At 39.9% G+C, this 12044-nt stretch overlaps 1 protein-coding gene across 1 annotated transcript; it reads right to left on the reverse strand.

The window, feature by feature from the left end:
- Nucleotides 1-4351: 4351 nt before the first annotated feature.
- LOC124139507 lies at nt 4352-12044 on the reverse strand. The gene is made up of 2 exons (XM_046506626.2): nt 11790-12044; nt 4352-8901 (listed from the first exon to the last, which is right to left on the reverse strand). Exon 2 carries the CDS (start codon nt 8884-8886, stop codon nt 7957-7959), a length of 930 nt encoding a protein of 309 aa, XP_046362582.1. The 5' UTR covers nt 8887-8901; nt 11790-12044; the 3' UTR covers nt 4352-7956.

The raw sequence follows: 12044 nt of genomic DNA on the forward strand, positions 1-12044 counted from the left end.
TACACATATCAATCATATTATCACTATGCCCCTATCCAGGTAGCTGTCTCCGTCCAGAACATACTTTAACAGTGTCTGTTTCAAGAAGTATTGTAGTTCTTAGTCAGATTCTCACTGGGACCCTTTCCTTACTGATTTGTGCAGAGTTGCGTCCCTTGGACACGCAAGAAACCTATGATTGTGGGTTCGAATCCCGGTTATGTTTCCAGGTTTGTCAGCACCATACCCGTGCTCATGGGTTTCACCGAAGTGGTAAACGTCTGAGACCTGCATCACTTCGGGCTGTCCTCCCAAATTAGGCTGAAACGCCGCGATATAACTGGAATACTGTTAAAAGCGGCGTTAAACCCAACTCACTCACTCACTGATTTTTATTAGCTAACCAGATCCGAGACTTCACGTGAGGTAACGATGTGTGACTTTCTACTTTCCGATTCGGAAGAAGGGCTAACTCTTTGGAAGATATTATCTCCACACATTAGTCCATTTGTATGGCGCTAAACTCCATACCAGCTGGTGTGCTCATGGCGCTTACATTATTACGCCGGTCAATGGAACAGTGTGCACTCGATTTTCATTCCCAGCTCCCTAGGGAGTATACAAGATAAGTGATAGCAGGGATAACACAATGGCGCTCGATATTCCTTCATTCCATAAAACTGACCCTTCCCCTTTAACTCATCAACGAAGTAATTTCAAGCAATAATGGCGAGATCGTTTACAGTGTGATTGGGGTGTAAACAACTTTAGAATTTTAGTTACATCACGTGACGCACGTGCTTTTTACACTGTGGTGGAAAACACGTACCCAGGATTTTGCGATGGTTGGCCAAAGCGTAAGTGGCAGCGAATGTGAGATTCGAACCATGACACCATGTCCTGGTATGTCCTAGAGGTACAGATCAGACATAAATGCTTAGCTCACCTATTACAAACTCTATTAGACCACACCTTCTGCGTTGCAACTGACGTGCCTACTTCTCATGTGGGATTTTACATACCTGGAGTGTATTTAAATATAACATGTTAATATTTAGAAAATAATATTAAAACAAAAGTGTTTTACTCAATCAAATAGGTTATGTTCTGTTTCGCAGATTTGAGAATATAAATGCTTTGTTTTTTACTTAAATTTTCTAATGCCTTTCTATAGTTATCCTTCTGGAAAGAGAGAGAGAGAGAGAGAGAGAGAGAGAGAGAGAGAGAGAGAGAGAGAGAGAGAGAGAGAGAGAGAGAGAGTATTTCCGTAGAGGGGCCACCGGTCCATTATACAGCGCACACGGTAACATATCCAAACGATGCAAACATATAAGCATCATATATATTGACGAAATAGTTGACATTGTTTTAGAGCTAGAAACACATATTCGTCCAAAAAGTTGATAACGTATTTACTATTTGAAACGTTAATTGTTTAAACTTAAGTTGTTTTATTTGAGCTACGATATAATACCGTTGAAGGTTGTCATTACGTAGGTCATTGTGAAATGCACATTCCATACAGAAATAATATTCTGACTCAATAATTGGAACAATACAAACTAGTCATGATCTTTAATTACGGACTAAACCCATCTGTCTCCCCTTTTCAGTTAATAATTTATGATAAGAACAACGGAATTTTTACAATGCAATACAATAAGCAGGAACTGTAACAATCATCAACTAATTCTTAAGTTTATTTTCGAATTTTATATTTACTTCTGTGTATTTCAAGTCTAAAGAAAATAACAATATTTTCCAACCAAAATTGATTAACTGTTGATATACATCTATCTTTAAAGCTAGACAAGAACATACTGACACAGCCAACGTCATGGTTCATCCAGATATAACCCAAGCCATAACTATATAACAGCTTCTTAACCTGGAGTGCCCAACAATTACATCTACCTGCAGCCATATTATACTGATATTCATAAGCTCTTTTTAAAAAAGCATTATGCTGCTAACACAGCCCACTTACCCAATACTACATTGTCCTGACATACTCAATACCCCTCAGTTAGAAACGACCCGACTCACCTCTAGCCACTATGTTACGAGTTGTTCTACCTAGGTCAAAATATCTTTACAAAAATGAATTTTTTTAATAGGCATTTGTTAGAAGTTGACAGATGTCCAAGTAGACAAAAAAATATGGATAAGAACTTATCACGGTATCATAAAAAAGTTATTATCCATAATTATTTTGTCCCCTTTGTTTCGGAATTTGTCACGTGATACATCAAGTGACGTGTGAAAGTCCCAGACTTAAGTGGATACATTAAAGAGGCAAAACCTTGACATCAAATATATAAAATAGACAATCGTTTGGCGAATTGACAAAATTATTCATATTAGGCTAAACATTTCTGGTAACCTTCAAAGCCTGATCGGAGAAAACTGTCTGGATAACATGCAACGAACCTGAGTTTGAAAAATGGATACCCAAATACTAATATGTAGATACGATGTCTGCACTGTCTCCATCAAATACGTTTTTTTCACATTTCTGTCATAGGTCCACCTGTCTTTCTAAATATGATTACTTTAGTCTTTTTGAAATTTACTTTTCAGCTGTCATTTATTACAATGTTGGGGATAATCTACTCCTCCTCTGCAAACCTAATGTTTACAATCAAATAACGCCATGTCATCGGCAAATATACTGAACCGCAAAAGAAACATTACCCCACTTAACATTGCATGAAAAGTTGTCATTTAAATATCTGGGTAATTTTTGTCAAAGTTTCTAAAATTTAACATTACCTTGTCCGATCGCCCAAACGCATCACTGCAACGGCCATGGTAACCCGATGCACGTGAGTTCCGTACAAATTGAAATACACATACGTTTCCCCATTTCTTGCTCTATAAACATCCACAGAGATCGGATAACATTCATTCGTTATTGAATTGCTACCACATGCCAAGATTGACAAGAAATCAGCGACACCGAGCCCTTGGACGATTACAAGCTGGACAAACCGCCCGGCAAGTAGCCAATGCATTTCAAGTCCACGTAAGGACCATATACAGGCTCCAGCAACGGTACCAGACCACCAACACTATAGATGACCGATCACAGTGGAAGACCAAGGGTCACCACCTGACGTCAGGATCGTCAGATTGTGCGACAGCATCTTCAAGATCGCTTTGTTACTGCTGCGGAATCGGCTCGACAGACCATGGGGAAACACCAGCGACACATTAGTGCGGACACCGTGCGTCGAAGATTGACGAGCAGACATCTCCACTGTCACACGCCTCATCGAGGACCCAATCTGACCCCGCGTCATCGCCGGTCTTCAGTGGGCAACACAGCACCAGCATTGGCGCCACCAACAGTGGAGAAGAGCCATTTCTGTATCTCAACAGCAGATGGCCAAGAGAGAGAGAGTCTGGCGACGCCGTGGTGAACGTTATTCGGATACTTGTGTTGTTGAGAGAGACTCGTGGGGTGGTCCGAGCATCATGGTGTAGGGTGGATTGATCTTGCACAGAGGGTCGGCCCTGTGGTCTTCCAGGACATCGGTCCTGGGAGAGGCAATGGTGTCACAGCAGGTCGGTACATTGATCAAGTCTTGAGACCACACGCCATACCTCATTTGGCACGTCGCCGCAACCACGAGTTTCATCATGATATTGTCCGTGCCCACACTGTGAGAGCAACAGGAGACTTCCTCTAGAAGAATGGCATCAGAACTTTGCAGTGGCCTGCCCTCAGTCCCGATTAATATGCCATTGAGCACCTGTGGGACGAGATTCAAAGGCGGCTGAATGACGTCAGACTTGTGATGCCATATTCTCAGGGACTAGTGTTGTGTTTCACTTTAAGAACATTTGACTTTTTAATTCCAACCTTGATGATCAGTCTTGCCAAATTTCGTCTTTTTAATATGTCTCAAAGTATGTTTACAGTGTTTAGACAAATAAGGTTTCTCATATATCTATCCATGGTGAGCTTTCTTTTGCGGTTCAGTATATTAACATATATATATGATGAATCTCTATACATCTATGGACATCCTCTCCCACGAAATCAACAGTGTCATTTACGTAAGATGAAAATAGAAATGAGACCATATGACGACCCTGGCGAACACCAAAACTACAATAAAAACCTTAGTAAAGCCTTCATTTATTGAGACACAAAACTTAACATCATTTTCATACATTTCTCCAATCAAACGAAATAGCTGACCCTTATTACTGGAAGTTCATAACTTAAATAAAAGACCACTTCTAAATACCTAATCAAATGCAGCCTTAAGGTCAATAAAATCACTATAGTATCTTCCCTTATGGAGACAAGAGTCCTTCTAGTGACTAGGTACTGGTTGTAACCCCCCCACCCCCCCAACCACATTCTATGAAAAGTATAGAAACACAATACCGTTGCGTTATCAAAACATAACATTTCCTAAAATGTAATTATTGCCTTAAATGAAATTAATTCCTCTTTATTACTTATTGATTACTTAATTCCCTGTAATTCTACTTCCATGTTTACTGACGACATTGGGCAAAAATATACTTTATGTTTTCATCCTGCGAACAATATTTGGGTCGTTACATTTTTATGAAATCAGTCATATTGCTATCTGGCCTGATGTGACGACATTTTGGCTGAACGTGCATCTGACCAACCGGATTTTGTTTAACATTCGTGCAAACATTTACTGAAGGATGTGAAACGGGGTCATCGAATGACTAAAATGCAAAATGAGCTGTGTTTCGGTTCCGTTTACAGGAATCTGTAATTTTATCTGTTGTTGAATGCTATTACTTATGGTGCTTTTAGTTACCGTGCGTATACGGTGTCAGGTAAGGTTGGCAGAAAAAATATATGGCGAGGCATTCACCTAATATGACACCATACACGGCAACTAAAGACACTATGACGAATTTATTATGCCGAAAAATTTACACTATTATGTAGCTCTGTCTTTACCGTACACAACCAGTTGAAGGAGAATGGTCTACGTGTGTGTGTGTGTGTGTGTGTGTGTGTGTGTGTGTGTGTGTGTGTGTGTTCATAACGAACACGTTTATAACGAATTGACGGATATAACAATTTTTCCCCCCGGACATTTGCAGTGTATATGCTGCATATATGCTTATAGCGTACAACGGTTATAACGAACTAAATTTAGTGGTCCCTTTCTGTTCGTTATAACCGTAGTTTACTGGCAATACGAGCTATATGGTCAATAGATGACATGAGGTCACATTACAAGTGTCTCAGCTTCAAAACAGCCGGAATTCCAAAACGAGTGTTTCAGTAACACAACACTACCGCTTGCATTTCATGGTGTGGATATAGAATGGTCCTATAAAATATCAAAGTCAGTAGGAAGCAACACTTACACAGTATGCAACGAGTCTGAAGTGTGCACTCGCCTACTTCCTAGTTGATCTCCTTAAACTGAATTGGATCAACACAGCGTGGTTATGGGTATTGTGTCTGGAGATAATGTATTTCCTTATAACCAGATAGAAAATACCAAGAGGAAATTAAATAACACTCGACGTCCGACCAAGATAAGCAAATACAAATCTGAGGAAAAACTTGCAATGCGTTTTTGTCCTTATGCCGACCATTGACATACAGTCCTTCCTAGTTACAATGTTACCGTTCGTCCAGCGGAAAATATGGCATTGTAATCAGGGTGGACTGTATATCTTTTTCCAACATAATGTTTGCAATTAATTGTTTGAAGCAGCGGCGATTGAGGTTATTATTATGAAAACGGACTGTATCATAAACTTCAAACTCATTTTTCGTTATTTTAAGAAAGTGAATGATTCTCTGTGTAAGGAATAGCCGTGAAAACAACTGAAATCAATTATTTAGTTTCTTGATTTAGAAGAAGGAATTTTCTCCAAAAGATTAACTACATAGCCCATTTTACGTAAAGAAATAAATAATAAATGGCATCATAACCAGGGAATTGTAACGTTTGTCATGAAACACATTGTCATTATAACCAATGGATTTTGTACTGCAGAAATCCGTTCATCTCGAACAACCAGGGATAGCTGTGACTGTAATCCAGCTGAATTATAAGTAAACTAGATTAATGATATGACGTTTTTACATTTTCCAACAGAAGATAACTAATGGTCTAGGATGAATGAGAGGCTGCGATACACTACACGAATAACAACCGTAGCACACTTACTCTCTTATACATAATGTACTTTCATAAAAATCATTAAGATGTGTACAAAAATGTTTATGTTGAAGAATAGTAATTTTTGTAATTTTAAATAAACTTTTTACACAAGCAGTGACCTCGTTGGAGAGTCGTTCGATAGAACGTGTTCCACATTGGGCGTTTTTAAAAACATGGTTAAAGGATCCGCCTACCACAGACGAGGATGAATATCCCATCTTCCTCAGTAACCATGAAACGTAAATAAAAGCGGGAAGGGAAATACCCGTTCGACTTGCTTCAAAGAAACACTGATACAGAAGCATGTTTCTTTCCTTTATGTTTTTTATCCGAAATAAAACTCGCCTTTGTGAAAAAAATGTAACCCAGTCCGGTCATTAGAACCAAAGCGCAACATCACAATTTCCAATTCAATATAATTTCATTTCGGTTTGTTTCCCGCTGGCCCTTGTACAATATAAGTAAACATTTTAAGCGATCACACAGTAGCATTTGATTTCAATGACAAAGTGTTTTAGACAGTGGCATTTGTTAATACAGATTTTCGTTGAGTTCCGGCTTCCATAATGTACTTCGGGCAGTTTCTAAAATAATCTGTTAATTAATTTAATGTTTATGAACATTTTACACTCAAACATGAAAAGGATTTCATTTTCATTTAAACCACATTCACACACTTTAGATGTCATATTCACCCTTTCACTTCTCCCTGTTACATTTTATTAGCAGCACGTGTAATCTAAGTGAACATATACTGGTATATCTTCTAACATTCGTCTGATTAATGAAGCTTACATGACATTCAATATTTAATAATGATGCAATTTCAATGACTGATTGATGTTACCAAGAATGCGCTTCTCATCACAATCTATTATTCTGTTCTTAAAAGTAGAAATAAACTGTGTAATATTACCTACATCCGGACTGTACCTAACAAATCCAAAACCATATGAACACAGGACACATTTAACAGATGTAGACAAGGTAACTCTTCCAGCCAGGTCTAATTTCCTCAGAAGTAAATGACACTGTTTAGGGGAGCGATCTTCAGACATCCTTAACAACTAGCACCAGTAACTAACACATTTACATGATAATCGACCGTTACTGGAAACATGCTTTCCCACACCCAGAAGGTCCGGGGTCGATCCCTGGCCGCGTCTTACCCTGCCTGACGCTCGGCATTATGGGGGTAAAAAAGGGCTAGTCAGCTCGGAGTCAGTATACTGTGTCTGAGTGGGGTATTCATGTTAAGCTGAAAGCATGGTATCTCAGTTGGCTAACACTGTAAAATTCGGTATCAGTCGGGACGAGTTCACACACACACACACACACACACACACACACACACACACACACACACACACACACACGCACGCACGCACGCACACACACACACACACACACAGATACAGGCGCGCGCGTACGTGAACGAAACGTTAATCCCATTTCACCTTACCTCACCACATCCAGCACATATTTCAATTGCGTGGATCGATGCTCATGATATTAACCACTGGATTTCCTGGTCCAGACTCGATTATTAACAGACCGCCGTCATATAGCTGGAATATTGCTGAATGCGGCGTTAAACAACAAACCAACCAACCAACCAACCAGCACATATTTACAAAAGTTCGTATGGAGGGTTCGAAACCCGACAAAGATTTTACAGTACCATATCCGTGCCACTTGATTTCAATAAGGTAATAATCGTCTACGACTAGAATAATGTTGGGCCTTCCTCACACATTATTCTGACATATGTACTACAACTGAAATATTATTCAACTCAAACGGTTGGTATTCTAACTTCTTCACGACCGCTGTGCGTCCTGTCGACAAATGGAAACTGTTCTTTCAGGAAATGACAGGGAAGTTCCGATCTACACTTCGTCGGTATAACTGCTTCAAGCCTATGGTCATATGAATTCGATTTACAAAGCTCCACATCGTAGGTCATGTTCAACACCTTATGGGTGTTCCTTGGTGCTGGCAGCTTCATACCCATGAAAGGCCGTTTTATCAATGGAAATACATCACTCTTGTTGAACATTTTATTCTTCGATCTTCGATCTTGAATGTATGTCAAGTTCGTGTTTGTGGAATAGAAGAATATATCCAGGAAGGGCCATTTCCAAGGAGTGCCCCCAGCCTGTTTGGATGCTTGGTGGTACCATTTCCAGTTTACCGTCCATCCCGTGTAAAGTTCATATTCGGGCCTCAGAGACTGCAGGAACTTCAACAACACGGGTCTGTCGTCGTCCCTCGCGATGATGTCCATGTCATCGTCCCAAGGAATCATGCCGTGGTGGGAGAAAGAACCTAGTAGTGTCCCCGCATATAAGAAATAGCTGACGTTGGAAGGGACACCTTCGCTGAAGGTCTTTATCAGTTTCTTGAACTCTTTTCTTTCCTTTTTGGATATTCTTTCAAAAAACAGATCCTTTGCTCGCTTCTCAGATGAGCAACCTTTCTGACATCTTGATGGTATCGACATGTAGTCCTTCCCTTTGAAACAGTCATCACGTGCATCTTTTTCCATATGTCGGGTAAGATTGTCCGAGATATATGATATGATGTCCTTGGCAATGTCTTTTGCAAGGTTTCTTGGGATGTCTCGTATAACAGCTCTCTTTGGGGAAGGATAGAGCAAATACATGGTGAAGCAAACGACAGATGCAAGCCACATAAAGCAGGACGTATTTCGTGACAATTTCATCCTGTTTTGTGCCGGCTGTAAAAGAAATATGACACGTTCAACATTGTTTTGGACTGACGAATCAGCCATAACTTCAGAGGTTATAATAGAAAGGTCTTATGAATATATGGAAGGATTAGGTATGATTTGATATCTAAAATAGGAATGATATTCGAAGCCGAACACTGTTTTTGATCTTTGTTTTTGTTTCTATACTGTTCATAGAATGTTGTTTTGTTTATTGTCTAACGCCGCACTCGGCAATTTTCCAGCTATATGACGACGGCCTGTAAATAGTCGAAACTGAACCAGACAATCCAGTGATCGACATCAAGAGCATCGATCTACGCATTTGGGATACGATGACATGCATCAACGAAGTCAGCGAGCCTGACCAACCGATCCCGTTAGTCGCCTCTTACGACAACCATGGGTTGCTGAAGTCCTAATCTTTACCAGGATCTTCACAGGTCCAACACCAGTTTGCCAAATATATTTCACGTCACCGGCATGTGTTATGATTATCAATTTTCTGTAAATATATTATAAATACTTTAAAATGACTATGGTACATAATGCCGCCATGTATGTATATAAACTTACTAGTATCTCTGTTAACCCTCAACATGCTATGTCTTGTAGCCTTGAGTGAAATAAAGTTCAGTTCAGTTCAGTTACACTCTTATATCTAATTATAAAGCGAGATCTGTCGGAGAATCGACGAACGAAAAACCGGATATCATTACATAGGGATATGAATAAAAGAGCTGTAGCTAAACTAACGCGTGTTTTTAAAGGGCGGGGGTATCGGTCAACATCATATTATGCACTGTCAAAAAGTACATTACATCTTGTCAGCGAATTCAGGTAATTGAACAGGTAGTCAATAAATTATGTGAAATTTGAGATGAATTATCACTAGAAATGATGTCTGTTCTGCTGAGCAGTACTTTATATGTAGAAATTAAGATTGCCATGTGTAATTTCTCATAAATCTACCAATCTACCGGTTATTCGGTTACACAGTACCCCAAAATATATCTTGCTATATGGCACTATATTTTATTGTTGGACAATGGTTGTGACTGTGTTGCATTGTTTCTGTTGGGATTCGGTAGAAGTTCATTGCCTTGTAGTATGAGAGTGATGAGTTGTCAGGGATGTATAACTGTTTAATGTAAGCAGTTTTGAGGAAGTTACTATATGTAGATGCTAGTGTCATGTGTAAACTTCCGGCATACCGCGGACTGAGATAGTGCGTTATAGCAAAATGTGGAATATTCTATATTGTGATGACATTTCGTCTCTCACACATTTCATTACATGAAAACTGGCTTTCTTGTGAAGATCACTCATCACCCCTGATTCCCTGCCAAGGACTATCTCGGAAGCTTGGCCACTGTCGACGCTGGGTGAATAATATACAATTATTACTGACATTTGCTACCACAACTGTATATGATTGGTATTTTTGTATTTTTTTTTGGGGGGGGGGGGGTAATGTGACAAAGGTCATTTATATCACAAATTCTGTTCACTATTAGGTGAGAAAACTATGTGCGAAAATGCCATTTCTTCTAGTGTGTTTGTACTTAGCGTTTCGGTACTTTCATTTATTTACTTGTGGAAATTTTCTTTGTTTCCAACTTTCGCTTTTCTGTGTATATAATGATGAAGTATCGATCGCACTTACTGGAATTATTGTTTTATTAAACAATATTATGTATCATTGCACCCTACCTACCCCGTCGAAGAAATAGATGGACCCTGAAATCGACGAAAAACCCCAAATAATGATGACGTACTTACTTTGTTCCTTTTACGGTATCGTGAGCTCAAGTCCAGCACTGACGGTGATATTAGTTTTCGAGTTATCATGGAATGTTAATATGATGAACTTGTGATTTCTGAGGAAGAAGTACAAGTGAATTCGTGTCACCTGCTAGCGTTTTGTGAATTACTCTGGCTCATGGCTGAGTGAGTTATGACACCTGGACTGACTGCAGGCGTACAACTGCAGATTATGCTGGTGTGAGTGAGTGAGAGTAGTTTTACGCCGCGTTTAGCAATATTCCAGCAATATCACGGTCGGGGACACGTATGCTGGTGTTGTGAGATGAGAGTGATTGTAGGTGGTTAATTAGCACTAATTGGCTAGAAATTTTCAGTAAAGCGGAACGGATTGAAGAGGAGGGGGAGGGAGTGGGGGGGGGGGGGGGGGGGGGGGGGGGGTGGACCGCGCCACTACAATTGATTATATTTTACAAAGTTAAAATTATATAACAGATGTTAAATCGAGGTTACTTGACACGCAACAAGGAATCCATACCGGCATTACTAGTATATACAACACAGGTAACACAACTAATTAAACGATCGCGTAGGTTCTGTACCGATATATACCCGGCTGGTTGATACAAATACAAACCTCCAAATGCGTACTTTCAATTAACCGCAATAGTTTACATTTTCACACTGTTATCTCGGCCATCCTATTGTACATCACACTGGCTACATGATGATGTAAGAAAAATATATTACTATTTTTTATTATGCTTGCACTTTAACATTATGTATGTGGGTCTTTGGCCTTAAATACACAAATCTCAAAGGGACTGTTCAACATTCAAGGGGACTGCATGTTCATTGTATCATGAAATACAATGGATTTGACGAAGTAAGCGAGAGTATTACTCAGCGAAAAACGGCGAGACAAATCGTAATGGATAAAACATGTTTGTACCCCCTCCGCCGAAAGCAGCTGCAAATACTGATACTGACGAGGCTTAATACAATATATATTCATTGTCCATTTTGCGAGCGACGGTTGGTTAAAAAGTCAATTCCCTTTCACTGATTTACTAACCCAAACAACAGAGATCAGTGAGACCGCCCAATCTGTTTCATGTTCTACGAGACTGTACCTTGACCTCTTGTTAGCTGTGGGTAACCGTGTCCTCTGGTTAGCTGTGGGTAACCGTGTCCTCTGGTTAGCTGTGGGTAACCGTGTCCTCTGGTTAGCTGTGGATAACCGTGTCCTCTGGTTAGCTGTGGGTAACCGTGTCCTCTGCTTAGCTGTGGATAACGTGTCCTCTGGTTAGCTGTGGGTAACCGTGCCCTCTGATTAGCTGTGGGTAACCGTGTCCTCTGGTTAGCTGTGGGTAACCATGTTCACTAAA

This window comes from Haliotis rufescens, unplaced genomic scaffold, assembly GCF_023055435.1.
Source record: "Haliotis rufescens isolate VD_foot unplaced genomic scaffold, xgHalRufe1.0.p SCAF_1, whole genome shotgun sequence".
Lineage (NCBI taxonomy): Eukaryota > Metazoa > Mollusca > Gastropoda > Lepetellida > Haliotidae > Haliotis > Haliotis rufescens.

Excerpts from the sequence above, each read along its gene's own strand:
- LOC124139507 (XM_046506626.2), bottom strand. The coding sequence starts at position 8,886 with ATGAAATTGTCACGAAATACGTCCTGCTTTATGTGGCTTGCATCTGTC.